We start from the raw sequence: 27,849 nt of genomic DNA, 5'->3' as shown, positions 1-27,849 counted from the left end.
GTTTTTTTGATCCACCCTACTCTTCAGCAGAGTACTGTGCACCTGTTTGGTGCCGCAGTGCTCACTGCCACAACATCGACACTGCCATAAATAGCGCCCTGCGCACAGTGACCGGATGCCTGTGTCCCACACCATGTGACAATCTCCCCATTCTCGCTGGCATCCAACCCGCTGAGTTTCGTCTCGAAGAAGCCACTCTGTCCCTCGGTCGACGGGCACTGGAGCCTAATCATCTTCTCCACCACAAGATCTCTGCTCTCCCAAACGAGCACCCCAGTTGACTAAAATCAAGACACCCATTCGTGCCAGCCGCTCAACTTCTTATCAACGAAGCTGATGTACAAGACATCTCTGCGGCTACTTGGGCGGACCATAAATGGAGTTCTGAATGGAAGTCAAGCGCCACCAGACTCTATTCGTTCATCCCCAATGCCGACACACGCCCCATCGGCCTGACACTACCAAGACAAGCATGGGTGCGCCTCATCCGTCTCCGTACGGGCGTCAGGCTTTTTCGCTCAACTATGCACCAATGGGGAATGGCCTCTTCCTCCTCCTGTGAATGTGGTGCCGAGGAACAGACCGCAGACCACATCATCAATGACTGTTCCATCTTCAAGCCACCTAATGGAGTGGAAGGTCTGCGTGTCATGGATGATGAAACCAAAGACTGGCTGCTCTCTAGTAGCCTTCCAGTGTAGTCCGGGAACATCGTGAATCTGGGGTGGTAAAAGGATAGACCCTCGGCCCCAGACGCTCACACGACGACGACGACAAAGGTATTTCTGCAAGTACTTTTTTTGTAAATTGTTGCAAAAGGGGTGCAAAGTAAAGTAAAGTTATGCAGTATTAGGATATCATTTTTACATTTAATATTTACAAAAATTAAAAATACATGATCACTGAAGTCCTGATTTTGTCTTTTAAAAATCTGAGTTGATTGACTGAAGACAAATAATGTATTTTCTTATGGCTTATTATTGGTGAACACTCTGTTTGTAAACAAAGAAAATAAGAAATACTAACATCAAAAGGTGGGGGTTCAACTATCAGCACATGTGCTATTGATTTAAACACTTCCAATACACAGCTCTACAATCTACATGCGGGAAAAAAGTAGCTGAGTTTAAATTAATTATCATCATTTTAACTTTAGACAACCAAAAACTTTAAACTGTCAAGTTTGTTTACAGACCTGTATAATTTTTCAACCAGTTTTTATTTTTTAAGGTTATGTCATACATAGTCAAACTTAACCCATTAAAAGCCGCCACAAGTTCCCATTGCTCTTTTTAAGTGATATTTCAGCCACAAAGTTGTATTGTCATAACTTTTTAGGTATACTAAAAAAAATTGGAGATTTTTGCTTTTTTGATGCATTTTTTTGTTTGTCTTTTAAAAGGACACCGGCCACATGGTCAAATATAAATCTCGTGATACCTTAACCGAAGCAGGTGTTTGTTTCGGTAGAAATTTGTCAGATCTTTCTTGAAGGACGTTTCAAAACTATTGTATAAACATATTATATTCACGGTAACCATCGGCGTAGCTAGTGGGAGGGCGGTCCCCCCCAGTAGGCGATCCCCCCAGTAGGCAGGAGTGCGGTTCCCCCCCCCGGTCGGAAGCTTGTGGGTGGCAGAATTTTTACATGTAAACAAAAAAGCATAGCAAAAATCTTTTTTGAAGCGGATTTTCCTCGAATTCTATATGCTGGCTCCTACTTCACACGATCAGGGGTGGAAAAATCATGGTCTGCCCCGGGCGGCACACACTCTTGCTATACGTCACAGACAGTCGTTCTCCAGCTCGTGTCCAAGCATTGGTTTCGTCGTCAAATCGAATTTGGCTTTGGATGGTGATGTCGTAGCCTACATGGGTTTGGAGGCCCAGACTACGATGGAAAAGTCATGGGCAAAAGTCACATGGTAATGGAGGGTGGGGGACGTGGTAGTTTTAGCTTTTCTAATGTTTCGTTTTTCTTGGGCTTTTTTATCCGTTTTTTTTTCGAAAATTTCCGTGCCTTCCCTAGATCTTTTCTCCAGAGTGATCTGTCACTAGCAAGTTGTTCCCAATGGGAACAACTTTCTTGAAGGACAAAAATAAAAAAAAGGAAAGAAGAAATTTTTTTTTTGAAGGAAAAAATCGAAATAGGATGATGCAATACTGAGTCATTCAAATTGGTGTCCTTTTAAAAGGACATCGGCCGTAAATGGGTTAAAGTCATGGGATTTTCAATCCATGCAATATTTAAGCATTCTCATAGCCATAAATCATGTAGTTTGCTTTGTCATATTTTAGTCACTGTCAAAATTAAAAAGGAAGTGGTGATGACATAAGCTAGTACGGTACTATACTAACTGGTATTATATATATGCAGTGATTCTATTTATTTATATTTTGCATATTTGGTCAGGGCATCTCTATATAATTTGTATGTATTGATTGAATAGCCTAGCCCTTTGAAATTGTGTAGTTTCCACTGTATGTACATGAAAATTTTTAAGTAGATTGACATGCTCTTTGACTCAGTCTTTAGCCTATCTGCAGTCCAATGAAGAGGATGAAAATTTGAGAAAAGAATTCAGAAGGGATCAGTTCATCATAAGATTTGAACAAAATGGGGTTCTGCCATCAACTCCTTATCTTATTATGGAAGAACTGTTACATAAAGAAAAGACACTTAGTAAGTAGTATTAATTAGGCCTACTAGAAAAACTGGTGTCATCTGGCATGCCCTTTGTTTGTGATATATGTTAATAGGGTGGCCCCTTTTGAGGCAATTTTTTCATTTCAACTTGCCTGGGTGATAAATTTTTGCCTTAGCCCAAAATATTAATAAATCCAAAAATTTTTTGAAATCTGACCCTGTTTAGACCCTGCCCCAACACCATTTTTAAATCGAGCCCCCTAAATCACGTTTTTAATGATAAAATTAGTACTATTTGAGCTAGATATATGTTGTTGGTATTCATTTTTATTGCCTTTCAGAAAGGAAGACACTTGCATGCCTTAATTCAAGATTTGAACAACTTTTTATAAATTCATTTTATAGTATCAATGTAAATGCTTCTTAAATTGACCGATAAAGTGATACGATTTCTTTCTGAGCATTAGGCAAAAGACAAAGTGATGAAAGTACTACTAATTTATTAACCAAGAAGTAACAGCACATCGCATTTCACACAATAGAAACTATGTTTGCTTGGATTTTCTGGTGACACGATACTTTTTCCCCATCCATGGCTTTTTCTTCCTTCTATGGTGCACAAAGCTTCACCAATTTGTCGTTTTTGCCCAGCTATCCGCCCAGTTGCTGTTGTCAGTTTAACTCCACGTCCTACAGATTGAGTGTGACTTGGATAATTTAGATGAAGAGGATGTTCCACAAATTGCTTAATGTTAATGCATGATTTGGTCAGGGGAGGTTTGTTTGTTTGTCGTATTCAGGCTTCTACCCGGTGGTGGAAGATTTAGATTAAGTGGACGGGAAGGCAAGGAATCCAATCTTCGTGTCCACCTTCAGGCGGGTCTGCTACTATTCGGTGAGTCCGATTCGGTGAGTTCGATTCGGTGAGAGCCTTTTTCGGTGAGAGCCCTATTCGGTGAGTTTTTTTTTTTAATTATTGCGCGCCGTAGCCTAATTATCATTGCCGTTATAGGGTTAGGGGTTGGGGGATAGGGGTTAGGGGGTTTTTGGGGTTGGGGGTTTTTGTGTTTTTTTTTTGAATTTTTGTTTGAAAATTATCGGGTACCGTAGCCTAATTAAAACCCCTAGCCTAATTAAAACCTCTTAAACAAAAAAGGAATCCTTCCCTTGAATGAACCCCCCTGTTGGCTGCATAGCCGAGTGGTGTGAGAACTGGAATGGCAATCGAAAGGGCGCCAGTTTGACACCGCTCAAGAGCATGCGGCTGTGTCTCTGGCACGACACTTGAAGGCATGCCTGAAGGCGGAATGGCCCGATTCGGTGAGAGCCTTTTTCGGTGAGAGCCCTATTCGGTGAGTTTTTTTTTTTAATTATTGCGCGCCGTAGCCTAATTATCATTGCCGTTATAGGGTTAGGGGTTGGGGGATAGGGGTTAGGGGGTTTTTGGGGTTGGGGGTTTTTGTGTTTTTTTTTTGAATTTTTGTTTGAAAATTATCGGGTACCGTAGCCTAATTAAAACCCCTAACCCCTAACCCAAACCCCCAAAATTCCCCAAACCCCCCAAACCCCCAATTCCCCTAAAACCCCCAAACCCCCAACTCCAAAAACCCCCAACCCAAAACCCCCAAAACCCAAAAACCCCAAAAAACCCCAACCCCAAAAACCCCCAACCCCAAAACCCCTAACCCCCAACCCCAAAAACCCCCAAACCCCAAAACCCCCAAGTCCCCCAAAACCCCCAAACCCCAAAAAACCCCAACCCCAAAAGCCCCCAACCCCCTAACCCCCAACCGCAAACCCCTAACCCCAAACCCCCAACCCCAAAAACCCCCAACCCCCAAACCCCAAAAACCCACCCCAACCCCAAAAACCCCCTAACCCCTAACCTCTATCCCCTAACCCCTAACCCCTATCCCCTAATCCCTAACCCCTATCCCCTAACCCTATAACGGCAATGATAATTAGGCTACGGCGCGCAATAGTTTAAAAAAAAAAAACTCACCGAATAGGGCTCTCACCGAAAAAGGCTCTCACCGAAAAAGGCTCTCACCGAATCGGACTCACCGAATCGGACTCACCGAATCGGGCCATTCCGCCTTCAGGCATGCCTTCAAGTGTCGTGCCAGAGACACAGCCGCATGCTCTTGAGCGGTGTCAAACTGGCGCCCTTTCGATTGCCATTCCAGTTCTCACACCACTCGGCTATGCAGCCAACAGGGGGGTTCATTCAAGGGAAGGATTCCTTTTTTGTTTAAGAGGTAAGATATTGTGGAGCACCCACTGTCATATATGGTTATCATTTCTCTATAAGATGTTGCCTCAAAATTTAATTTGGGAAGGAGAAACTCTTGCACTGAAGAATTTTGCGATTGACTTTCATCATTGGTGGTGCGCCTAATCTTAGAGATTAGTTTAACTGCATTAGCTCGGATGGTTTTGTTATCAATGCCCAGCATTGCCAATAGCACATTTTCGGGATTTTTTTATATTTCTTTTTGTAAGGTGCATTTGGTATGCATGGATATGTAAACCCTTAGAACTTGTGATCCCAAACTCAGCCAGCGAGAATGGCACAGTGGACCAATTTTGTTATTATTAATTAACTGTTAACTCCGGAGATGATCATGAAAGCTCTGATTTTGTCTATAACAAAATTGGTCTACCACTGTGCCGTTCTCGCTGGCTGAGTTTGAGATCACAAGTTCTAAGGGTTTACATATCCATGGATACCAAATGCACCTTACAAAAAAATCAACCTTCTTGCAAAATATATTGTTGGCGTTTATTGGAAAAGTCACATTCAAGCTAAATATAAAAGTACTATCACGGATGAGCCGAAAAATCTTTTTCAAAAAATACATTGCAAAAGAATCTAAATTGCCGTTTTGCAAATGTGCTTTTGGCAATGCGGGGTATGATAACAAAACCATCAGTGCTAATGCAGTCAAATTAATCTCAAAATTCTTCAGTGCGAGAGTTTCTCCTTCCCAAATTAAATTTTGAGGCAACATCTTATACAAAAATGATAACCATGTATGGCAGTGGGTGCTCCACAATATCTTACCTCTTAAACAAAAAAGGAATCCTTCCCTTGAATGAACCTCCCCTGGCCAAATCATGCATTAACATTAAGCAATTTGTGGAACATCCCCTTCATCTAAATTATCCAAGTCACACTCAATCTGTAGAACATGGAGTTAAACTGACAACAACAGTAACTGGGCGGATAGCTGAGCAAAAACGACAAATTGGTGAAGCTTTGTGCACCATAGAAGGAAGAAAAAAGCCATGGATGGGGAAGAAGCATCGTGTCACCAGAAAATCCAAGCAAACATAGTTTCTATTGTGTGAAATGCGATGTGCTGTTACTTCTTGGTTAATAAATTAGTAGTACTTGCATCACTTTGTTTTTTGCCTAACTCTCACAAAGAAATCATATCACTTTATCGGTCAATTTAAGAAGCATTTATATTGATACTATAAAATGAATTTATAAAAAGTTGTTCAAATCTTGAATTGGCATGCAAGTGTCTTCCTTTCTGAAAGGCAATAAAAATGAATACCAACAACATATATCTAGCTCAATTAGTACTAATTTTATCATTAAAAACGTGATTTAGGGGGCTTGATTTAAAAATAGTGTTGGGGCAGGGACTAAACAGGGTCAGATTTCAAAAAAATTTTGGATTTATTAATATTTTGGGCTAAGGCAAAAATTTATCACCCAGGCAAGTTGAAATGAAAAAATTGCCTCAAAAGGGGCCACCCTAATATGTTAATGTTTTGTACATACGATAAGCCTTTGTTTTTGTAAAATATAATCTTGAGTTTGTGTCAAACATACAAAGTCTAAAAAAATAAAAACTCTTCTGCCATCCTGTATAGGCTAGTTAACATTTCAAAAAATATTGTGGTATAATATCATGTTTATTGCTAGTAAACGAACCAATTTGAACAGTTTGGAGTTTTGTGAGCCTCTGCATTGCAATGGTCTTAGTTTATTATCACCTTATAAACAATTTTCCTGAACTTTGACCTGTTATCCTAACTTATTAACTTGTGCAGGCTTATTTCTTTCCAAAGTTTTATTCATTTTAATTATCTTACCTAAATTTCACTTTTCTTTTAGCAAATGGTATTTGAAATTCTGCCTTTGCTTGCTTAATACCTTGTGTGGAATTAAGTTAAAAAGTTACATGCTGGTATAATAATGTATATTTATTGCTGTAATGCTTTAATATTTTCTTTACTGTAATTCAAATGTTATTTGATAAATTTCGAGTTCGAGCAATAGTACTTTTTATAGTACCATACCGTAGCTTAAAATTTCACCTTCATAATATCTTTAATTTAAACTCTATTCTTAATTTCCAACTTCAATTAGGTCATTTTTAAAAACTAAAGTTTTCTTTATAACGCCTGGTGAACGGTCTTATTTTGTATTTCTTTAAGTTTTTTTTTATGATTTTTTTTCTGTCCAGCTTGCTTTCAAAGCTTGGTTTCTTAATGTTTCTCTATACATAGAAGGCTTGCTCAGTTGCACATGATTACCGCCTGGGGGCAAGTTTTCATGGAGTATATAACTTAGGCAATTGATGTACTTACACACTGCATTCTGTAGGTCAAGGTAAGGTTAGTCTTCTAAGTCAGAAATGACTAGATGGAACTGTTTGTATGGTTTTACCATTAGCACTTAGCAGTGATGAATGAATGTTGAATTAAATTGAGATAGAAACTGGATAATAAATGTCGCTTTGTGCGTTATAAGTCTTGTATCTTATTTACTCCTCAGATAATTTGCAGCTTCATGTATCTAAAGTTTATCTTGCCAGCGTCTGTAATTGTCCAGTCAGCAATTATTGGTTAGTATTCACCATAAGACAAAGAACAAATGTCCTGCATTCAAGTATGTTCAGCACTTGGTGCTGCTTTTGCTTAAATCATGCAGTGGTTAGAATGAACACTTCTATACCAGTGTGATTGTTCAATTGCAGCAAGCCGGTCCATCTCACTACTTGCTTACTTTTTGTTAATTTAATGTACTGCCATGATATACAGAGTTAAGCAGACATTGGCAGTTCTAAATGCAAGATTAGAAGTGACATTGAAGAAGTGTCACCCAGTTAGCAAAAGTTGCCGGTTTTACATTTATCTACGATGTAAGAACGACTTTGCAAACTGGATTGTTGGTGATGGTGAGATTGTACATTGTGACGTGATTTTGATGGCTGGTTCCTACATGACGTTTTTATGAGAGTACGAGTGAGCATTCAGCAGAGTGTCTTCTTCTGTGGAAACCACAAAAACTGTCTGAAACAGACATTAACCGATCAAGCTAGAAAGTTTACTCCTTTTTCCGTCTGCAAACATAATGTAAAAAACAAAACTTTTCTACCTTGAAAAAAGATAATTTTGCTCTTTTATAAGGTCATTTTTAATTGACAGCAGTCAAGACTCAAGATGGTAGCGATACAGTGAGCGAGAAATCTGTCAAATTAACAATTTGTCGACCAATTAGTCAGGTTTATGTTAATTCAATACTCGCACGATTTTGAAATGTTGATCAGAGAAATGTAAACTAAACCAAAACGGCAATTTGTGGCGACTTCCTTTCTTTGTGTACGTACCCGCACCGTATGTTTTATTTCAGCATATCTTCAAAGGAGCTTGCTTTGCGTAATCGTGGAATCTGCGCAGTTTGTGCTTTTTGCAGACTGGGTAAAGGCGTCTCTTTTCCTTGTTGCCAATTGTATTGCATGCGACTCAGATATAAAGCTTAGCTGCTACAACCATCTGTGCAAAGTACGCTTTATGGCTCAAGGTCATCAGGCAGTGTTCCAGCTAATTGTTTCACTTGCAGTGACCAGCGATAATAAATCGTTAAGCCAGGTAGAAAATTAGTTCTTTTGTGCTTTAGTTTCATGTTTGTAGGCGTTCAATCAATGTAAAAAGGACTGCTGGAGATACTTTATTAGTTTTTGTGTATTTTAATTTACTGTAAAAGAGCCTTAGCATAGACAAATAGTTCAGGTTAGATGACAGAGCTAACCACGTATTTGAAATTCATGAAGGTCTTGGAATGAAAGGCTTATGGAGGCAATGTTTTTCAAATAATGGTTGAAATTCTTGTCGTTTAACAAGTCTTTGTTTTTTTGGACTTTATTGCAAGATAAATTGCTTCGTTTGGTAATTTTACAAAAAATAGTCTGAATATTCTGTTAACTGAACTTAAATTTATGTCACATGTCCTTTATCTAACGTTAACTTAATCTAAACTCAAAAGCAAACTTTGACTTCCTGGACAGTGGACAAGTCTCTCCTATTTGGAAGTGATTGCTTTCTTAGCGTTGTTTCAAGGCAAATGTTTGGACAAGGCACCAAAAAGTGTTCGCTGAAATAGGTACAGCAAGCTAATGGTGTGACTCAAGGAGTATATGTGGTTGAAAGAATCAAACTAAACGCGTCATTTCGCGCAGCCTGTGCCATGCGATAGGGTGTCTTTTGTCGATCGCTCATTTTTTTTTTCGGTCATCGTCTGTCCAGATCGTTTTTTGTATGCACAACAGACGGTTGAAAATCACTTAGTCTTAGGGTTTTGAATACCTTTGTGCTTGAAAGTGTTCAGGGAGACAGGTGGTGCATTAGCAGTGCCAGCAAAATGAGGAATACTGGTAATTTAGACTTTTTCATTTACTTTTTAAGTATGTCAGCAATGTTAGTTAACTTGGTTGATCCCTTGCATTTTTTACTATTTTTGCAATGATAATGAGTTCTTTCAAGACTTTTCTCAAAAACATGTCTTTCGCGGTAGTCCAATGTAGTCGAATGTAATACTACACTCGACTGCCGAGAAACACATGTTTTTGGGAAAAGTCTTGATGGCTAGTGTGGAGGCCGCACCGGTATGGTTAGCGAAACACAATACTCGCTGTTCTATAGTGAGTAGTCAGGTAGTGCTGACGCCAGGAAGATCGCTCCTTTTCAACTAAGAATATGCGATATATATCGCGGATAATAGTTAACAATCCAGTATGCGTTTTTGTAGTTTTCCATCATTTTGCATTGTTTCAACATTTTTTTAGCGCGGGTGTTTAAAGAGCGTGTCTAAATTATCAGTTGCTGCATCTAGCTAGCAAAAGTTGCCATACTTTGAAACGATGCAAAATGATCACTTTCAAGCTTGGATTCAAAAGGCGATGACCGATAGTTCGTCGTTGTTGTTGAATGAAAGCCAACAAAGTTGTCAGCTCGTTGTGAGGCAAATAGATGGCTAGTATTTTGTTTTCTAACTGTCAATAACAAAGCGCTGCTGGTTCGTTGTTGGCACCATCTTTGCCTACTATGCACAACTACATAGTTACTGATTTTACTTCGTTGCTAGTTTTGGATGCAGTTTAAATATTGGGATAGTAGCCTTGCTCAATAAAATGTCTGTGGAGAATCGATCTAGCCCATTACAAGTGTCCAACTTTGCGCGGATAGGTCGAAACTCCCTCTTTGTGTATTGCTTCATAGGCTCTTGGCAAAGGACGTTTATTCGTTTAATATGTGATTAGGTACGTGTTCACTTTTATAATTTGACGCTTCTTTGCTAGACCAAGCGTGTTGAGGGGTCCTGCCCCTTTCCATCCTTGAGACCGCGGTTGTAGTCTGGACTAAATATCATGATAGATATTGTGATTTTTAACTTTGACGAAGTTTTGTTTTCTTGTTGGTTTATTCAGGCTGGTACTTCCTATTCCTAACGAAGCAGTCTTATACAGTTGCCCGTGTGGTCTCCATAAGGTACCACCATGGGCTCTATCCGAGGGGGGTACTCACCCCCCCCCCCCACTTATTGGAGTGGTTGAAATGACTAAGACAAGTTGAAAGTTGTTGAAATGACTATGACGATTTTAGCCTACTGTCCAAAAATCACCTCCCCAAACTCTAAAAGTGGGTAGAGCCCCTGGGTACCACCCTAGGCCTAAAGGTCATCTTTTTGTCAAAGCGAAAAGAGGAACTTTAGAATTCCAGAAATTTGTCATTTTTATGGACGTGCATTTGTGTTTAAAGTTTCCTTCAAAAATGATGTCTAGATATTCCTATCTTCATGATTAGGTCACTCTTTATTGTTGTGGAGATTCAAAGATAAGACGAATAGCCAACATAAAACAATCTACTGGTTTGGTACAGTATATACACCCATTCAGCTCCCAAAATAATTCAACAACTGATCAGTTGACAAACCAACGTAGGCAGTACACGGGTGACGGAACACAGTAGGCTACATCCCAACCATAGTTTAGGTTGCACTTTGTGACATGTTCCAACACCCTGTCTTTGTACTCTTGTGGAAAAATCTCAGGCTGAAACGAAGCTTACCAGTAAGTGAGAAATCACTAGCAGTTGAAGTGTGGTAATTGTTATTGTTTTGTTGGTGCTGGGTCGTCTAGCTAGCAAAATCTGTTATTTTAACGTTGACTTAGCGTTTGTAGACATTGAATCAATGTAGAAGAGGAATTTTGCTAGGCATGCCTGACCAATAGGAGCGCTTTAATTGTAAATTGCAAAGTTAAGGTAAAAATTGTGTTATCTCCACTTTTGTGTTGGTTATCCAATCAACCCAGCCAGTAAAATTTGGCAATTTGACATCATTGCGATGTCGCAGGTGGTAACTTTTACGAGCGGGATAACAGTTTCATGTGTTGCAAACAAATTTATAATGTAAAAAATGGTTGATTTGCTGTATGGTTGCATTCTTTTTTAGAGGGTAATTTTGTGAGCACCTTTCTTGTCACATATATTATTATATTTTCATTGCAGTGGGTGACCGTGTTCGAACTGGCAACCCCCGTTGTTCTCTTCGTTATTCTTGTAACTCTTCGTCTGAAGGAACCCGTGAAAAAGATTGACGGAAGTGAGTTTTGAACGGAAATGAACTAACGACATGTTTATATGTTTTCGCTCGAGCTTTTTTATTGACCATTTTTATTGCCTCATGGCTGTGGGAAAAAGTTTCTAATCTAACTATTTTACAACCAAGTTTTCTAATCTAATTTAACTAATCTAATTAACTGTTGGTAACCGCATTAGGTTACCGTTGCAGAGGTACTTTGGTACAGTATTTTGTAAAACTCAATCTATTCCATGTTGGAAGTTGTGTTGCGTGTTGGAAGTTTTTACGTAATTTAACGTTAAAAGTAACCGCTTGCACATCTTTCGGCCTTAAAATAATGTGTGTATCATTTTTTCTTGCCTTCAACCGCAGGGCAGTATATAACTTGTAAATTTTATTTTGTATTCGCTCTGAGGATGCGCATTGTCATGGTGTGCGAAACGTCAGTGAAGCAATAAATCAACTTCTTTGTTGATGCTTTTACTTTCACTTTCATCAGATGAACACCCAAACTTTAAAGTGTTCATGATAATCATGTCACGTTTATTTTGTTATCGATTTACATCTGCTTATATTTTTTTTTTGTAACTACTGTCATATACTTTTTTATTTTGTACTACACTGTATTATGTTTACAATGTGAACACATATTAGCACTTGGGCTTATGCACAGTACTTTACCTGAGAACTTGTTTTGGTTTCATTTGTAAAGTCTGCAGACAGGTTTTCCAACACATGCTTTACGCAATTACTGTTAGGTTATATAATGTGGTACAACGCTTGCAGCTGTGTCCGTTTGCAAATATACAGTAATCACTGTGAGAGGAAACCACATGCGGTAATTCTAGTCTTTTTTTCTTCTTTTTTTTCGGATTGTGCGGGTTTGAAGTAAAAATAAAAGTTTGTTTGCTCTTTCAGCAACTTACAAACCACGGCCTCTTCCCAGTTCAGGCATGGTGGCTGTGCTGCAGGAATTTTGCCCTCACAATGATGGGAAAGACGCCTATGGATACCCTCTCCACAACAATACTTTGTGAGACTTTCAGTAAATTTTAAATTGTTAAAAAAGCAGCAGCCAAGTTCAGAAACTTGCTTAATTCATTGATAAATCAGAAACACAGGCGTCTACTTTGTCATTTATTTTTACATAGTTTTGTCTTTTTGCTTGCCTTTTTTTCTAAGCACCACAGCTGAGCGCATGTGCAGCTGTGCATCTATGCGTGCAATTGACGCATCGTCTGTTGTGATGCAGATCAAATCTGCGATTTTTGTTTGGTTTAAAGGTCACTAAAACATCTGTTTGTTGTGGCTTAAAGCGGCTGAACTTCTTTCTTGAGTTTGGACTGGATTTACTAAACCATTGCTTGCCCCTGCCAGCAAATCAGTTGTTTTTTACGGTGATTCAACGCCTGCAGACGTTTGGACTCAAAACAAGAACTGATTTTCTAGCTAGTGTCGCGTGGTGCCTTATTTTCATTTTCACAAATTCTTTGTGAATTAAATTTTGCCTATGTTTATATATTGTTTACATTTTAATTTGAAAGGCTAACACCAACATCAGCGTTTGTTTGTTTGTTGGATATTTGCTTATTAAAGAACACAAATCGTAGATTTTTTTTGACTCTAACTTTGTCGCTCGATGTTTCCACATGTGGTGTTTTCTCGAAGTCTGAACACATCTCAACTCATACTCAAATTAAATGTCTGCAAACGTTCATACAATGCTAAAATTATTTGTTTTTCACTTGGATAATTCTGTTGGCGCTTGTTTTATTCTTTTTCATTCATGACTCGTCTTCAGGGTTGAGCCGTTTCTAGACCATCTCCACCATGCATGGGAAAACAGCAGCGTCCTTAGCGATGGACTGAATGTGTCTACCACTCTGGAAAGGTTCAATCAAACCTGGGCCGACATGGCAAACAATTCCGACCGGTTGGACAATTTGTTTACCAACCATACCGCGAACAGTGAGTGTGTCTTTTTGTGTTTCTTCACTAGTTTTGTGTTTACTGAAATGGGAGCGGATACACTTCATTTTCATTCATTATGAAACCCACAAACATTCAAAGTTAATGTAAATTTTCTTTCGAGAAAGTGTCCTTGTGTATTGACTCTTATGATCGGACAATTTGACTTGAAGAAAAAAGTGTTTAAACTGTGATTCTTTGTTGCATTTTCCGCTTATTTTAAAAGCTAGATTTGGATGTAACTTCATAATTTTTGTTGCTTTTTCCCCTTAATAACGTTTTTTTCTCTTGCTAATTTTTTGTTGAAATTGATAGAAATCCTCAAAAGCAAAACAAGCTCATGCATATTTTTTACCGCGGTATCTGATTTATTGATTGATTTGATCCATTTATACTACAGAGTGTAGATATAATAATAATATAGTAGTAATGTATTAAGTAGACGAATAAAATGAAAAGTAGATGTTTTAGTGCTTTTATAGTGTAGCGTTAACAAGACCACGAACTAACAGATAATTCAGCACGCTTCGTTTTTCATCGAAGATCATGTTTTGCTGGGAAAAAAATCTTATTTTTTTTTGTGCTGTTTCATTTTCAGCACTGCGTTTGTATGACATCTTAAAAAACAGAACCGAGTTCAAAAGTTACCTTGTCCACAACCTGTCATTCACACCAGTGGACGCCTCATCGTTTCTCAACTCCACTCTGGACTTGAAAGAGGTCGGGAATTGTTCAGTGCGGCTTTTTGATTTATCCATTTTTGTGGTTGTCATTTTTAAAAATTGCAAGTTTTCTTTATCTCAAAATGGCTCAATTTCTTTTGAGCTCTCATTTCTTTTGCGATCACTATCATATTTAAATGTGTGTAGTTTTATTTAACGTATTTGTACGTTACCTTAACCCCTTAAAGCAAGACAATCGTTTTTTCTGAGGTTGACACGCATTGATCAACCTGCTGCCGAATAGTTCCTTGAACCTGTGTGAACCGCAACGCATTCTCGCCATGATGCAAGCGCCAGGCATTAAAATAATGCTGAAACTAACTCTTACAATATGTCTTTCTGCTATGGTTTTAAATTAATTGCTCTTTGCAATTAAGCCATACTATGTAGCCTATCTCGGCTCACTAAGAATAATTAATTTTGCCTATTTTTCATATTCAATATAATTTTTAATTACGCACGTAGTCAATACAGCAATCTGAGTTTTTTTTTAATTTTAATTTGTACGGTTTAATTCAGACCATGAGAATGCTTCAAATGTACCCCCTAGCTTCACTTCCAGTCCCTAACCGGTCCAAACGAAATCTACCCAATCTGACTGGCGTATCGCTGCCAAAGGAAGAAAAGAAAATGAAATTGGCCGACTTTTTAGAGCAGACGTCTGATGTGCAGGTGAAATATGATGCCATTCCTTTGCTCTTTTTACACATATCAATAAACTTGTGATTTATTGTGTGTTTGATTTGAAGTTGTATCTGTTGCTGCGCTTAAATTTTTCGTATTTTTTACTCACTTTACTCACTTTAGGTTAGTAGAGTTGAGTTTAGAGTACAAATAAAATAACATCTTTTAAATCAGTGATTCTCAACCTTTTTTGGCCCGTGGACCATATTTAAAAAAAAAATATCCGATGGACCACTTTGCTATGTTGACGCCACTAGTCGAAACTGTATTGCACATAATTCAGAAAACTCAAGGGCGTGTTCAATCTTAGTCCTAAATAAAACAACACGTAATTAACTAATTAAGCAAACCCTCTTAAATTGCACACTCAACCTTAACTACTTGAATACAAATAATTTTAATTTCAGATTTTATTCTAACAAAACATCATGCACATATTGTTTCAATAGAATGGTAATGTCTCAGTTTTGCCTTCTTAGCAACAGGAGCTTCTGACATTTTGTTACTCTTTCAGTTTACCTTTCAGTTACATTCAGTGAAACAGAAAATAGCTCGACTCTCCTGAAAGAAACTTTGTACCATGAAGAAACGCAATCTTCATGCACCGGCAACATCACAACAATTACAGCAACACATGATTTATTGATTAGGCCTGAGCCGCCTGACAGCACTTCACTTATGCCTTGAACAGTTCAATAGCTTACTCGTCAACTAGTAAAAGAAATTCAAAAACTGCTGAGCTTATGCTTATCTAGCACTTCCAGAAAAATCGATCAAAAATCACGAGGTAGGCTGAACATAATTATTAGCCTACGTCAGGCTGACATACAATCATACATGCTAACTTATATAATTTTCTTACACCTGCATGCAGTCCTTACATAATTTACTGTTGTAAATGATACAATTTTGAAGAACGTTTCATCCAGGATTTATAGAACTCTCTGTGGACCAACAGAAATTCCAGGTGGACCACCGGTGTTCCACCTGGATCACGTTGAGAATCACTGTTTTAAATGACAAGTTTTTCTGTAAGCTTCATCAGGAAAACATGGACATGTGCCCTGGACGTCGCCATAGTCTTGGGCGACAACATTTGGCTCAAGCACGCTTCGTTGGTTGACATTGTCTTAACTATGCATTTGTGCAGTCTCCATACACTGAAGCCCTTCTTCCTCTCATCAACATCGCCTTGTTTGCTCATCCTTCACTATTCTCAAGCAATTTAAGTCACGCGGAGATGCTGCAGCAAAACTCAAAGCTCAGTGCGATCGAGGTTAGTAGAGGTTTTGTTGAATTGACATCGAACCAGACATGAAGTTATTTATAGACGCAAGAAGGAGGCAAAAGGAAATTATTTATACCTAAGCTGCCAATCGATTGTTTTTTATTGTTCTACTTTATGGCTTTTTAAATTGGCAAAGCGTGTTAAAAGATTTTGGGTTTTCAATAACATTTAGAAAGAAGGCATTTAAACTTTGTACCGCAAGCATGTGTTTTTTACACTGCCCTTGATGGTTCTATTTATATCTCAAGTGAATCAGATGTGAATGAGCAAAGGTCACTTAGACAGGGATCGGCATCGTTTTCTGCGCTACGGACCGCTTCAGAGTACTGTAGAAGCCATTTCTAAGATTCGACCAACAATTTTTACAGATTAATGAATAAAAATTAAAGCAATAATGATCGATTGCATGTAAATTAAATACAACTTTGCCTAAAATTTCTTTAATGGGATAACTTATTGTCATGTGGTCTGATGATGAATGTCTACAAGACCGTTGCTGGTCTGTGACCAGAAGGTTGCCCGCCCCCGAATTAGACTGCCTCGATAGTTTCAACGATGCATACCGCGGCTTCACTAAATCGAAAGACAAAGCAACAATATGTGGTTCAGCAGTGCAAGTTTATTCAGTGAAAACAATATAAAAATATTTTCATGTCCATTGGCCAAAAACTGTAGCTGTAGGCAGCAAAACTGACCGTTCGACTTCGCTGTTTCGGCCTCTGGGTTTATCACTACCGCTCGTATTCTAACCACGTGAAATATCTACCGATGTTAAAACAATATAACAAGAGGAATCTTTAGTAGGCCTTAACCTAGAAGAGCCGTTTTTCTAAGGAAAACAAAAACAAACTGTTTCTGAAAACGTAAAGTTACTGTTACTTTAGTTACATTGCTTTTTCGAGAATCGAATTAGCTGGAACTTCACTTGTCATTTATTGGCAACTTATTTCAGGCGGTCGTATTATTCTGACTACGTGAAAATTTTGACAACGTTAAAACGATGTAAAGAACGGAATCTTTAGTCAGTCGCAAATCTCCAAGAGCTGTCGTTTTTGTCTCATTTTTGCATAAGCAAAACGATAAACAGTTTTTAAAAAAACTAAACAGTTCTTGAAAATATAAGCATACTTTTTTTCGTCGTAAACCTAAAGTATTTACTTTAATATTTCGGAAAACGTGCTTCACTAAAACTCCACTTGCCATCTGTTGAACATTTCAGGCGATCTTCTTAAGTCCGGCTGGGTTGCGTTATATCATATGTGATTCTCACAACACTGTATTGAGCACCCACTATGCTCCAAATGCCTCTTATGTGGTAAGTGTCATTGTAGCCTGGCGACTGGTGATAATTTTGTTGCTACCAAAACGTCCGGGCTTTCGTCCAACACTTCGTAATTTAACTTAAGTGATTTGTTGTAGCATTTGTGCAGAAACACAGCTTTAGACAAACTGAACTTGTTGAAGTTTGTTGTCGAGAAAATTTTTTGTGAATTTTTTTTACATCATTTCTCATTGCTTGAACGTTATGTAACACACGTTTTTGTTGTACAGTGGAAATGTATAGTTTTGTGTCCATACTTTTCAATGTCTTCTTGTTTAAGACTAATTTAAGTGGTGCCGAGTCGAGTTAGAAGTATGGATGGTTATTTTCCCTCAATGTTATCACTTATCGAAGAATAAGATTTTTTTCAACATGGAAACTTGTGTCCAGGAGGATAAGAAGTCGATGATGTGTCAGGAGGATAGCAATTCGAAGTTTGTCTCCCTGTCTAAAGAGTTGTTAGCTCAACTCAACAACTCCGCCATTCTGGATGCGATCACCAATGCACAGACAAAATACGAAAATAAAAGATACGAAGAAAATCTGAACTCAATACTACAAGATGTAAATATTGTGTTTAATGTTATGAAAAAGCAGCTGTGTTTATGTGAATTTTTTTTCAGTCGTTACATACCTGCAAAGATAACACCCTGTTAGATATTAAAACAACATTATCAAAGCTTAAAAGACCGAGTTATGTGGTTCAGTAATAAATATAAAGGTACAGATCAATCAACGTTCTCATCATCACTGTAGTTTATGTGTACAGAAATCTAAACCTAAGTAGAATACCTAACGGTTTTACAGCATCTTGTATATTTGTTTCCTTTAAGGCTGCAACCGCGAAAAGGCAATAGGACATATATTTTTTGGACTTAAACTGTGTATTGAAACATTTTTTTGACGAGGACATGCTCGAAAACCCACAGCAAGTTTTTGTATATAAATTTAACAATGGCCTTGACCTGCCCACACCACGATACTCCTTATGTTTTTTTGTGTTAGCTTCAGAAGTTGAATTCTGCCCGCACCGTTCTTGTGCCAGTGTTGTTAATACCCCGCACTGTCTATTGTGTTGTGTAATAGCGTTTTTTTCTATTCAGTTTATTTTAAACCTTCAAATAGTGCATTGAGATGCTTTGAAGCATACAATAATATATTTTAATGACAAGTTGCTATTTTGATCCATCTGCTGCATTTGCGAATAAGCTTTTTTTGTGGCTGGTTGAACATCAAAACCACAAGTCAAGTGTGTACAGTGTACAATACTGGTCTGAGTAAACAACACAATGAAATGTCATTGTGTTATAAGCTTGTATCGATTTCCTGGGCCCCAACCGAAGCGTTGAACCAATTCTTAATTTAATTTATGATCTCCAGCTAGAAGAGCTGCAAAAATTGTCCAAGTACATCCATTCTCTGGTTCAAGTTACAAAGTTCATTCCAAATAACTCTTGCGACGGCGTCGATGAAACGCCGCACACTGCTATTAACACAACAGGTATGGATTCGGTTTGGCATTTGACACTTGACTTCAGGCCAGCAAAGCCCCAGACAGCAAATCAGTCGTTGTTTTACATTGATTCTACGTCTACAAACGTTGAATCAATGTAAAAAGACTGTTTTGCTGCCTGGGCAGAACTGGAGGCTAATTTCGGCTATTTTTAGTCTTTGTAGAGGCGTCATAGATGAATAACTTTAGGTTTCTGCACGCGCTGTTATTATCATACAATTGCTTTAGCAATAAAAATGTTTTTTTCACACTGATTCAGGTTAAATCACTGTAAATGGGTCGTATTTTCTGGCTGGATGTCAGCAACCCATACTGTTTTGGGGGTTTAGGTTGTTGCCTCACCTTCGTTGTGGCTGTCAGTTACTGTGGCGGCGTGTGGCCTGCGTTTTTCTGCTTTGCCTCTTTACGATGTAGTTTAGTTTACATCTGCAATATGCACATAAAAAAGAAAGTGACCCTTAGAAGTTTAACATTCAATGTTTAACTGTATATGCGTTTAGTTTTTTATGTGCATATTGCAGATGTAAATTAGACTACTTCTGATGAGGACACATTGTAGTGTCTAAAAGGTTCGACAACATCTTTTATGTCATGTTATCATATTTTTTGCGTGAACAAAAACAGAAAATATGTTAAACCCATCGATGTTCCTCAGTTTTATTACGATAAAAAACAAACTCGTTCTCAACTGCCCTAGCTCGGAATCATCCTTGCTGCTTCACACAGCAACCCAGACAGCAAAAAAAAAAAAACGAGTGACTTGCTGTCTAGGAAAAGACACAATCATCTACATTGTTAATTGTACTTAGTTTGCAGCCAGAAAATGTTGCCATGTTTATGTCGCTTTTAACGTCTAGTAACGTGGAAACGATGCAAAATGGCAATTTTTGTCTCTTGAGGTGAGATTTTTTTGTACGTTATCTGCTGATTTGTTTAAAGTCAATGAACAGTTATTCAATACGAAGACTGCCGCTTGTGTTGAAAGTTTACATTAATTTCAAAAATACATTTTTGTCCTTTTAAGACACTCCAATGACAACTGGAATTTACGACAATGCGACGTTGTACAACGTCACTGGAAACCCTTCCACAAACGACAGACTCGACCATGGCTCAGCCAATCCGAAGTCTGGAAAGAAGCAGCCAAAAGCCAATTACTTGGGACTGTGGGCTTCAGTGCAGCCCCTGCTTTGTGGCTCCAAAAAGTGAGTGGGATTGTATCCATATCTAGCAAACCAGCCCTTTTTTGCATCGGTTCAACGTCTGCTGACGTAAAATTGATGCAAAAAGGGTTGATTTCTTGGCTGGGATCCGTTTTGCCACCATTGAGCACATGTCTACATGTTTGTAGGTTGTTACAGCCTTTTGCACGCAGTTCATTAGTTGTTGGTAGTGGCAAGGTAAAGTTGTGTTCAAAATTCTCAGTGATTTTGATAATAGAGTGATTCGGAAGGTGAAAGCACTGGGCGATCAGTCTTGGACTGACAGCTTATCAGGTTTGTGATACTCCAAGCTACATCCCATAGAGTTAGACAACGTCTGTACTTGTCCGACATAGATGTTATTTTTTTCGTTAGTGTAAACTGTAATAGTTTTTTGCCTTTGATGATTAAAAAGTCAGAGAGTGTGATTGCTCGTGAGAATAATATTTTGCTGGTGTGTTCACTCATTGTTTTTTCAAACCGTCTTTCTAGAAGTTCGGCAAGAAGTTCATATTATAAGCAGGCCAACGCCAGCCGAGTGCATCTGACAGGATCGCAGAAACATAACCTGGGCATTCTCATTCATGTACTTGTCAGCAATCCCAAAATTTTATACGCTCCCAACACCACGGAAGTTAACAGCATCATTCAAAACGTGAGATATTCAAAATATAGTTTTGCAGCAAAATGTGATGCGAAGGCCTGCATTTTGTGTTGTGTTGTTTAAAGCTCTTCAACGCGACCCTAATGTAAATTAGAAGACTACTGCTGAGTGCTGATATGATAAGTTACATGATAATTTAAAATAACTGGCTTGATCTGTGCGGCGGACATTACGATGGTCATAAAAGTTTTTTTTTTATTTAACTTTTTCTGTCTGAACGTGAACGTGGTGAAGAATTTTTGGCGTTGGATATTACCCACTGTTTCTATGACTACACGCACGGATGAGTCGTCAGTAACTTTTAATACCGAGCTAACAAAAGTCACTTCTTTTTACCTTGTTTCAAGGTGACCAGACGTTTGCTACTGGGTACAACATGAAGTGAAAGCGCGCTCTGCTGTGACACTGCAGTTTATGTATTGATTTAATAATCGAATCCTTGGTATTCACGAAAGTGCCGTTGATGACATTTGCTTCTTCACGTTTTGGTTGGAGAACTATCCAATACTTGATATTAGCAGCAGTATCCGGAGAGTTTATTTAGAGCTTTTTTTGTTTATCTCAACCTTTTGGACAAAACTACGCCAGTAATAAAAGTCTCATGCTTATGGCATGAATTGTGTCTCTCCGCTGTTGCCTACCATTACCAGACTGCCTAACAATTGAAGGTTGTGGCTATTTTTCCAATGCAAGTGTCGCCAGATAAGGAATTCTTCCCTAATTTGAGGAAAGTTTAAAGCTGTTTGAGACAAAACTTTTGATTTGGAAAATCTTAAAGTCCTGGGCTGAGAAAAAATTCTAATCTTAATCTCAGCCCTTACTGTTACTGAGTCTAACTCCAACCTTAAACCTAACTCTGGCAACACCTGCCATGAAACAATCTTTTTTGATCGCAACCATGGCAACTAGTGTAGAAAAACAACCCGCTTCTTAAATTAAAATAAATTTACACATGACACACACATTGAGTAAATGTTTATTGAAGTGATTAACGTCTGTCTTCAGCGAAAACAAATCCTGCGTTTATAGATTAGGAGCAGTCAATACTCAGACTTTCTGTTGCAGGCCAATACCAGCTTTGCCATCATCGACAACATAACAAAGGCGGGAGACGCGTGGCGCGGTGTGTCCAAAAACATACGGAAAGCTTTGGACGACCCGAAAATCGAGCATACCTTGTCATGGATCATCCAAGTAAATTTTTGTGGCATGGTCCGGTCTAGCTGTGTTGATTGCCCCAGACAGCAAATCAAACCGTTTTTACATTGATTCAACATCTGCAGACGTTGAATCAATGTAAAAAAAAACGGTTGGTTTGCTGTCTAGGATACATGATAATGGTTTATTTTGGTACTGACGAAGCACCATCCAGTTTAGTAATTTTGTTAAACCTTTTGTGCAGACGAGCTGTAAAAGATGAAATAATTTATGTTGATTTTGCGTTTCAATTTGCCTCTTCATCGCTGCCTTCTGTTCTATGGTCTCCACTCATTTTTCTTTCCGCGCTTTCTTCGACCATTTTTCAGTCGCTTTTCTCATGGAGCTGGGTGCGGTCACACCTCGTTGATCTGACTTAACTTGTTTCGTTAAGTAACGTCGGTTTAATGAGGTTGTCGCATTGTCAGGATCAAAAATTTGGTGAAATATAACAAGGAACGTCTAACCAAACCCCGATGTTTCCATTCACGAGCTCTGATTATTTCACCCGTCCACTCGTCGTCGTGTGAGCCTCTGGGGCCGAGGGTCTATCCTTTTACCACTCCAGATTCACGATGTTCCCGGACTACACTGGAAGGCTACTAGAGAGCAGCCAGTTTTTGGTTTCATCATCCATGACACGCAGACCTTCCACTCCGTTAGGTGGCTTGAAGATGGAGCAGTCGTTGATGGTGTGGTCTGCGGTTTGTTCCTCGGCACCACATTCACAGGAGGAGGAAGAGGCCATTCCCCATTGGTGCATGGTTGAGCGGAACAGCCCGACCCGTCCACTGATCATGCTCAAGAAGCAGTACACACTTCCTACCCCCCCTCCCGTTTGTATGTGGCTGCATTTGATAAAACGTGCTTTTCTTTTTTAGTTGCAGGAAGCCCACAAAGACCATCCTGCTATGGTGAACAATTTGACCGCGGGGCAACCGAAATTGCAAAGCTTTCTATCAAGCAATGTTACCCTCCCCAACAAAACTGAATTAACTTATCAGCTAGACCAGATAGACAACGCTGCGTGTGGATGGAAGAAGGTAACCGGCATGTTATTGGCTACTGAATTGTAGGTTGATTGGGAAATTGTTCATTGAGTCTCTTTCATTCCGAGGCAGAAAAATTCGTCATTTTTATATTGACTATAATAGAATAGTTTGAATATAAAACTGATAGATTTTGCTGTCTGGGTTGTTGCTAATTGGCTCGTCATTGAGTGTTGAAGTGTTGCCAGTTAAATGTTCCATTTACGGGCTGGAGATGAACGAAGAGATGTTCTTAAAGTGTCAACTGGAAACTTGCAGCTTGGAGTGTTCGAAATTAATTTTTTGAATGATTTTAAACGAAATATTTCGCTATTTTGAACTCGTTTCTTCTAAATAGCTCCAGTTCAAGCTTACGCTAACCGCCCGACCTATGTTTGTGATTTAAACTTTCTACTTCATTTAAATAAAGATAAAAATCCTACGTGTCCAACTGTCCATGCTAAATACCCTCTTTATTAATTCCCCCATCATTCACAAATACTCCGGTAAACCCTTTTCGCGCATCATTTTCCACGGGCACTTTTCACAGGTTGCAATTTGTTGGATGACTAAATTATTTCTGAAATATAAATCGACCATTAAAAGGCTTTGTAACTTGTATAGAGTCAGCTATAACCTGTAATAACCGGTTCTAACCAGTTATAACCTGTACACTTATTTCAGCTGGTAGCAGGAATCAGTATAAACTGGTTCAAAGGTTTTCAAAGCGAAGAAGACGCGGTCACATACGCCACACAAGAGGCTTATGAAGATGGCGCTTCGGTGTTTGCAAGTAAGGACACCAGAGTTATTAAAATTTCATGACCACTGTAAGGTAGCAAAATGAATTTTTTTGGCAAACTGGGTTTTGCTTGCAGTTTCAAGCAAATTTACCAAGTTTTTTGCAATATCCGAGCGATGAATCAGTGTGAGTGTTGTGAAATCTATGTAAGAGTATAAATTTTAAATGAAATTCTGGACAGCAAATCAGGCGTTTTTTATATTGATTCTACGTCTGCGAACGATGAATCAATATAAAAAAACGACTGATTTGCTGTCTGTGTTATGACACTTGTTCTGAAAGCGATTCGTTTCCAAGGCAATCCAAAGTAAATTTTTCATCACCACAAGGTTAAGCATGATCTTTTGTTCCATGTCCTTGAACAACAGAACCAATACGAAAACTATTTGTTCAAAGCAGCATGTGGAATGTGCAGTTGTCACCAGTTAGCAAATCTATTCCATTTCACGTTGATTTGATGTTTATAGACGTTGCATCCATGTAAGAAAGGAATGATTTACTGACTGAGATGCTGTGATAAAAAGAACTACATCGGATGAACAAGTTTTTGTTTCTTTGTTGCGGTTACATAAGAATCCTTGAGAATTCAATAAAAAGAATTACTTATTGTCATTTCTCTTATTTCCAAAATGTGATGCTTGTGTCTTTGTTCCTGCAAGCATGACTATCACCTTTTCTAAAAAGTGCTGCCTTATTTCGTTGTTTCAAGTATTCAACGTCTTGCGACGCTAAATCAATGCTAAAAAATATCAAAAACAAGCAATCAACCTTTCTTTCCTAGCTTTGATATTTCAAGTGGACGAGAATGGTACTCTCCCATCCCACGTCACTTACAAGATCCGACAAAATGCCAGTTTCACTCAACCAACCTCATCGATCAGGCTTTCCTATTGGCGGCCAGACCCCTACGCATGGGACTTCAGATATTACACGGTATTTATATCTTTTTCTTGCTTGTATTGTGGAATATTTGGCAGAGATATTATTATAAAATGTTACCTACCGCTACTATCTCAGTCTGTATGGATATTTGAGAACAATCAAAGTTGGATAGCCTCCCAATTGAATCCGGCATAGAGCTATTTCTATGCCATAAGGTGTTTTCTGTATTGTATAGTACTCCCTTATTTTACATTTCAGTTCAGATATTAGTAAGAAATTTTTATTTCGTAACATCGATAGTACTAAGTTTTGTATGTTTGTGGTACAACAAGGTAAACTCTAAAATTGTATTTAAGGTCACGTTTCAATCGTATTTTTTGCAACGTTTTAGTCAAAGCATTTCAATCAAGCAATTCCCAAACTGCAAATTCTGTCATTTCATTGATTCAACGTATGTAGATGTGGAATTAGTGTAAAATGACTGGTTTTGCTGTCTGGGTAGGCGCCGATGTTATATTTAATTAAAAATCACTTTTAAGAAGGGATGCTGTTCCAAACAGCAGATCAACCGTATTTTTACATTGATTCATGTAATCTGTAATCTGATTCATGTAATCTGCAGACGTTGAATCAATGTAAAAATAAGGTTGATTTGCTGTCTGGGGTTCCACCTTGTATTGAATTTTATCGTTGTCTTATTATTATTTCTAGTTTGGGTTCGTCTGGATACAAGACTTAATAGAAAGATCGATAATGTCTGAAATGGTTGGCCGTGACGTAGTCAGCCCTGGAGCATACGTACATGAAATGCCATATCCCTGCTTCAAGTTTGACGCGTAAGTTCCTTTTCCTACTCAGCAAAAGTTGACATTTTTATAAACATTTTGAGCTTGTGTTGATTTATATGCGAGTACGTCACCGTATGTTTAATTAGAAGTTACCAATTACTTCATAAAGTAATAGAAGATTAACCATCTGCATGTAAGACTATACTCTTCATAAATACCCATGCAGTTTTCACTTCCAGCTGACCTTTCACACCTAGTCACGTGACAGAACTCCTCCATGAATGAGCCGGTTGCATATCTCGTTTTGCAAAGCAATTTGGTAATTGCTCAAACCACGTTTCCATGGCATGAGAGATTGATTTCCGTTTGAAAGTCCTCTATTAAGCTTATTGAAGTGTTGTTTCTTTGTATATTTTTGGTTAATCTCACTCCCGTTGGCTACAATACCATCAAATAGCGTCGTATCAACGTTCTTGTTTGCCAGTTTCGCGATGAATCTCGAGCACATCATGCCACTGACCATGATACTGTCCTGGGTCTACACGGTCGCCATGTTTGTCCAGCACATCGTCTACGAGAAGGAACAACGTTTGAAAGAGGTTGGTCATATCATTTGCCATTAATAGTTTTGTGTTGGGAGTGGTTAAAAGAGACAACCCAGCTTTCAAATATTACCTTTACTTTTTTACATTGTTTCAACGTCTGGCGATGTTGAAAGTTTGTAGAAAGGCAGCTTTATCAGTTTGCTTATTCAAATAGAATAACATGACGATACACGAAGCTGGAAAGCACTTAAAAATATAAGTTGTAGCTTTGAAGTTTTACTGGTTTCTTGCCGTTAGTGATCAAGTAGTGAAGCAATGTGACGTCACAGGTTAACCGCGCGTTTCATGTTCAGAACAACATGACAATTACGAAAAAAATCAATAAAACGGCTTAAATTTTTCTTTTCAGGTCATGAAAATTATGGGCTTGTCAAACGGCGTGCATTGGTTAGCTTGGTTCATCTCTATCTTCCTGCAGTTGGAGATCACCGTCACAGTTATTTCTGTTCTCCTCAAATTCGGAAAGACCGCCATTCTGCCAAACAGCAACTTCTTCATCATCTGGTTGTTCTTTTCTGTATACGCAGCAGCCACTATCATGTTCTGGTAAGCCACCTGTACCTTGTAGCAGCTACTGTACGTTTGTATGATGTACGCGCTTGGCTTAATTGGTATGGCTCTTAAACTTGCTGTCTTGTGTTTTTTTTTTCGGGAGCTCTTCAAGTTAGCTTGTTTCTTTTTTTGTCGACTGCTTGCTCGAGTGGTGGGATCCACTGTACGACACTCGAAATGGCGCCGGTTCGCCACCGCTCGAGAGCATGCGTCTGTGTCTTTGGCGGGACGCTTAAAGGCATACCTTAAGATGGACAGGAAAATTGGCTTCCTTGCTTTTTCTGTGCATTTAATATTAATCTTTAACTACCGGGCGTAATGCCTGGATACGACAAAAAGCATACTTTATAAATCGACATTAAATTATAGTCAATTAAAGCTAAGGCGGGATGACATTGAAGAAGAGATTGGCATCACCTGAATGAGAATAGCTAAAGACAGATTGATGTAGAGGCCATCTGCCAGCAGTAGCATGACTGGCTGAGGATGATGATGAAAGTTACGATCAATGTAACAATAATTTCATGGTTATGATTTTTTAAGGTTTTAGTTTGACACATAACCACCTAACATTAAGAAGGAATTTTGGGTTTTGAACAGTGACGTAAAACAACGTGACGTATCTATCACGGTAAAACAACACGTAACGTATTGCTCAACGTAAAACAATAACTTGAAATTCCAGTTTCCTCGTCAGCGTTTTCTTCTCGAAGGCGAAGGTAGCGTCAGCCTGTAGTGGGATCATCTACTTTATGACGTACTTGCCTTTCGCGTACATGTCCATTCAAGAGTATATCCTCCATCAGTCCATACCAGCTGTGGTCAAGTCAGCTGCTGTGAGTAGTAGCTGAGTAATCCAGACAGCAAGCGTTGAATCAATGTAAAAAACGGTTGGTTTGCCATCTTGGTCTCTTGTCTGGAAGTGTTAAAGGAAAATTTTTCTTTGTACGTTTAAAAATCGTAATTTTACGTTGCATCATCTCATACTCGCAATAGCGGATATAGGCATTTGTAAGCATTTGCCCGGCCAGTAAGAGTCCTTTTCTTATATTGATTCAACGTCTGTCAACTATGAATCAATGTGAAAAGGACACCTCTGGCTGAGTGG

General features: G+C 38.6%; 1 protein-coding gene across 1 annotated transcript in view; it reads left to right on the top strand.

The window, feature by feature from the left end:
• The first annotated feature begins 10,950 nt into the window (after positions 1-10,950).
• The window catches only part of LOC145787080 (ATP-binding cassette sub-family A member 2-like), a 37,363-nt gene continuing 20,464 nt past the window's right edge, over positions 10,951-27,849 (top strand). Inside the window, exons 1-20 of the mRNA XM_082598798.1 lie at positions 10,951-11,013; positions 11,453-11,546; positions 12,444-12,558; positions 13,327-13,493; positions 14,092-14,213; positions 14,735-14,887; positions 16,050-16,175; positions 17,407-17,502; positions 17,899-18,072; positions 18,889-19,009; positions 20,046-20,226; positions 20,728-20,878; positions 21,953-22,081; positions 22,966-23,127; positions 23,797-23,905; positions 24,696-24,847; positions 25,508-25,632; positions 26,069-26,183; positions 26,539-26,735; positions 27,427-27,577. Coding sequence (XP_082454924.1) covers positions 10,951-11,013; positions 11,453-11,546; positions 12,444-12,558; positions 13,327-13,493; positions 14,092-14,213; positions 14,735-14,887; positions 16,050-16,175; positions 17,407-17,502; positions 17,899-18,072; positions 18,889-19,009; positions 20,046-20,226; positions 20,728-20,878; positions 21,953-22,081; positions 22,966-23,127; positions 23,797-23,905; positions 24,696-24,847; positions 25,508-25,632; positions 26,069-26,183; positions 26,539-26,735; positions 27,427-27,577 — 2,703 coding nt within the window. The remainder of the gene's footprint in view (positions 11,014-11,452; positions 11,547-12,443; positions 12,559-13,326; positions 13,494-14,091; positions 14,214-14,734; positions 14,888-16,049; positions 16,176-17,406; positions 17,503-17,898; positions 18,073-18,888; positions 19,010-20,045; positions 20,227-20,727; positions 20,879-21,952; positions 22,082-22,965; positions 23,128-23,796; positions 23,906-24,695; positions 24,848-25,507; positions 25,633-26,068; positions 26,184-26,538; positions 26,736-27,426; positions 27,578-27,849) is intronic.

The sequence above is a fragment of the Aplidium turbinatum genome, chromosome 18 (genome assembly GCF_918807975.1).
Source record: "Aplidium turbinatum chromosome 18, kaAplTurb1.1, whole genome shotgun sequence".
Classification (NCBI taxonomy): domain Eukaryota; kingdom Metazoa; phylum Chordata; class Ascidiacea; order Aplousobranchia; family Polyclinidae; genus Aplidium; species Aplidium turbinatum.
Note: the sequence above shows the minus strand (reverse complement) of the source record. Positions and strands in the feature narration are given on the sequence as shown.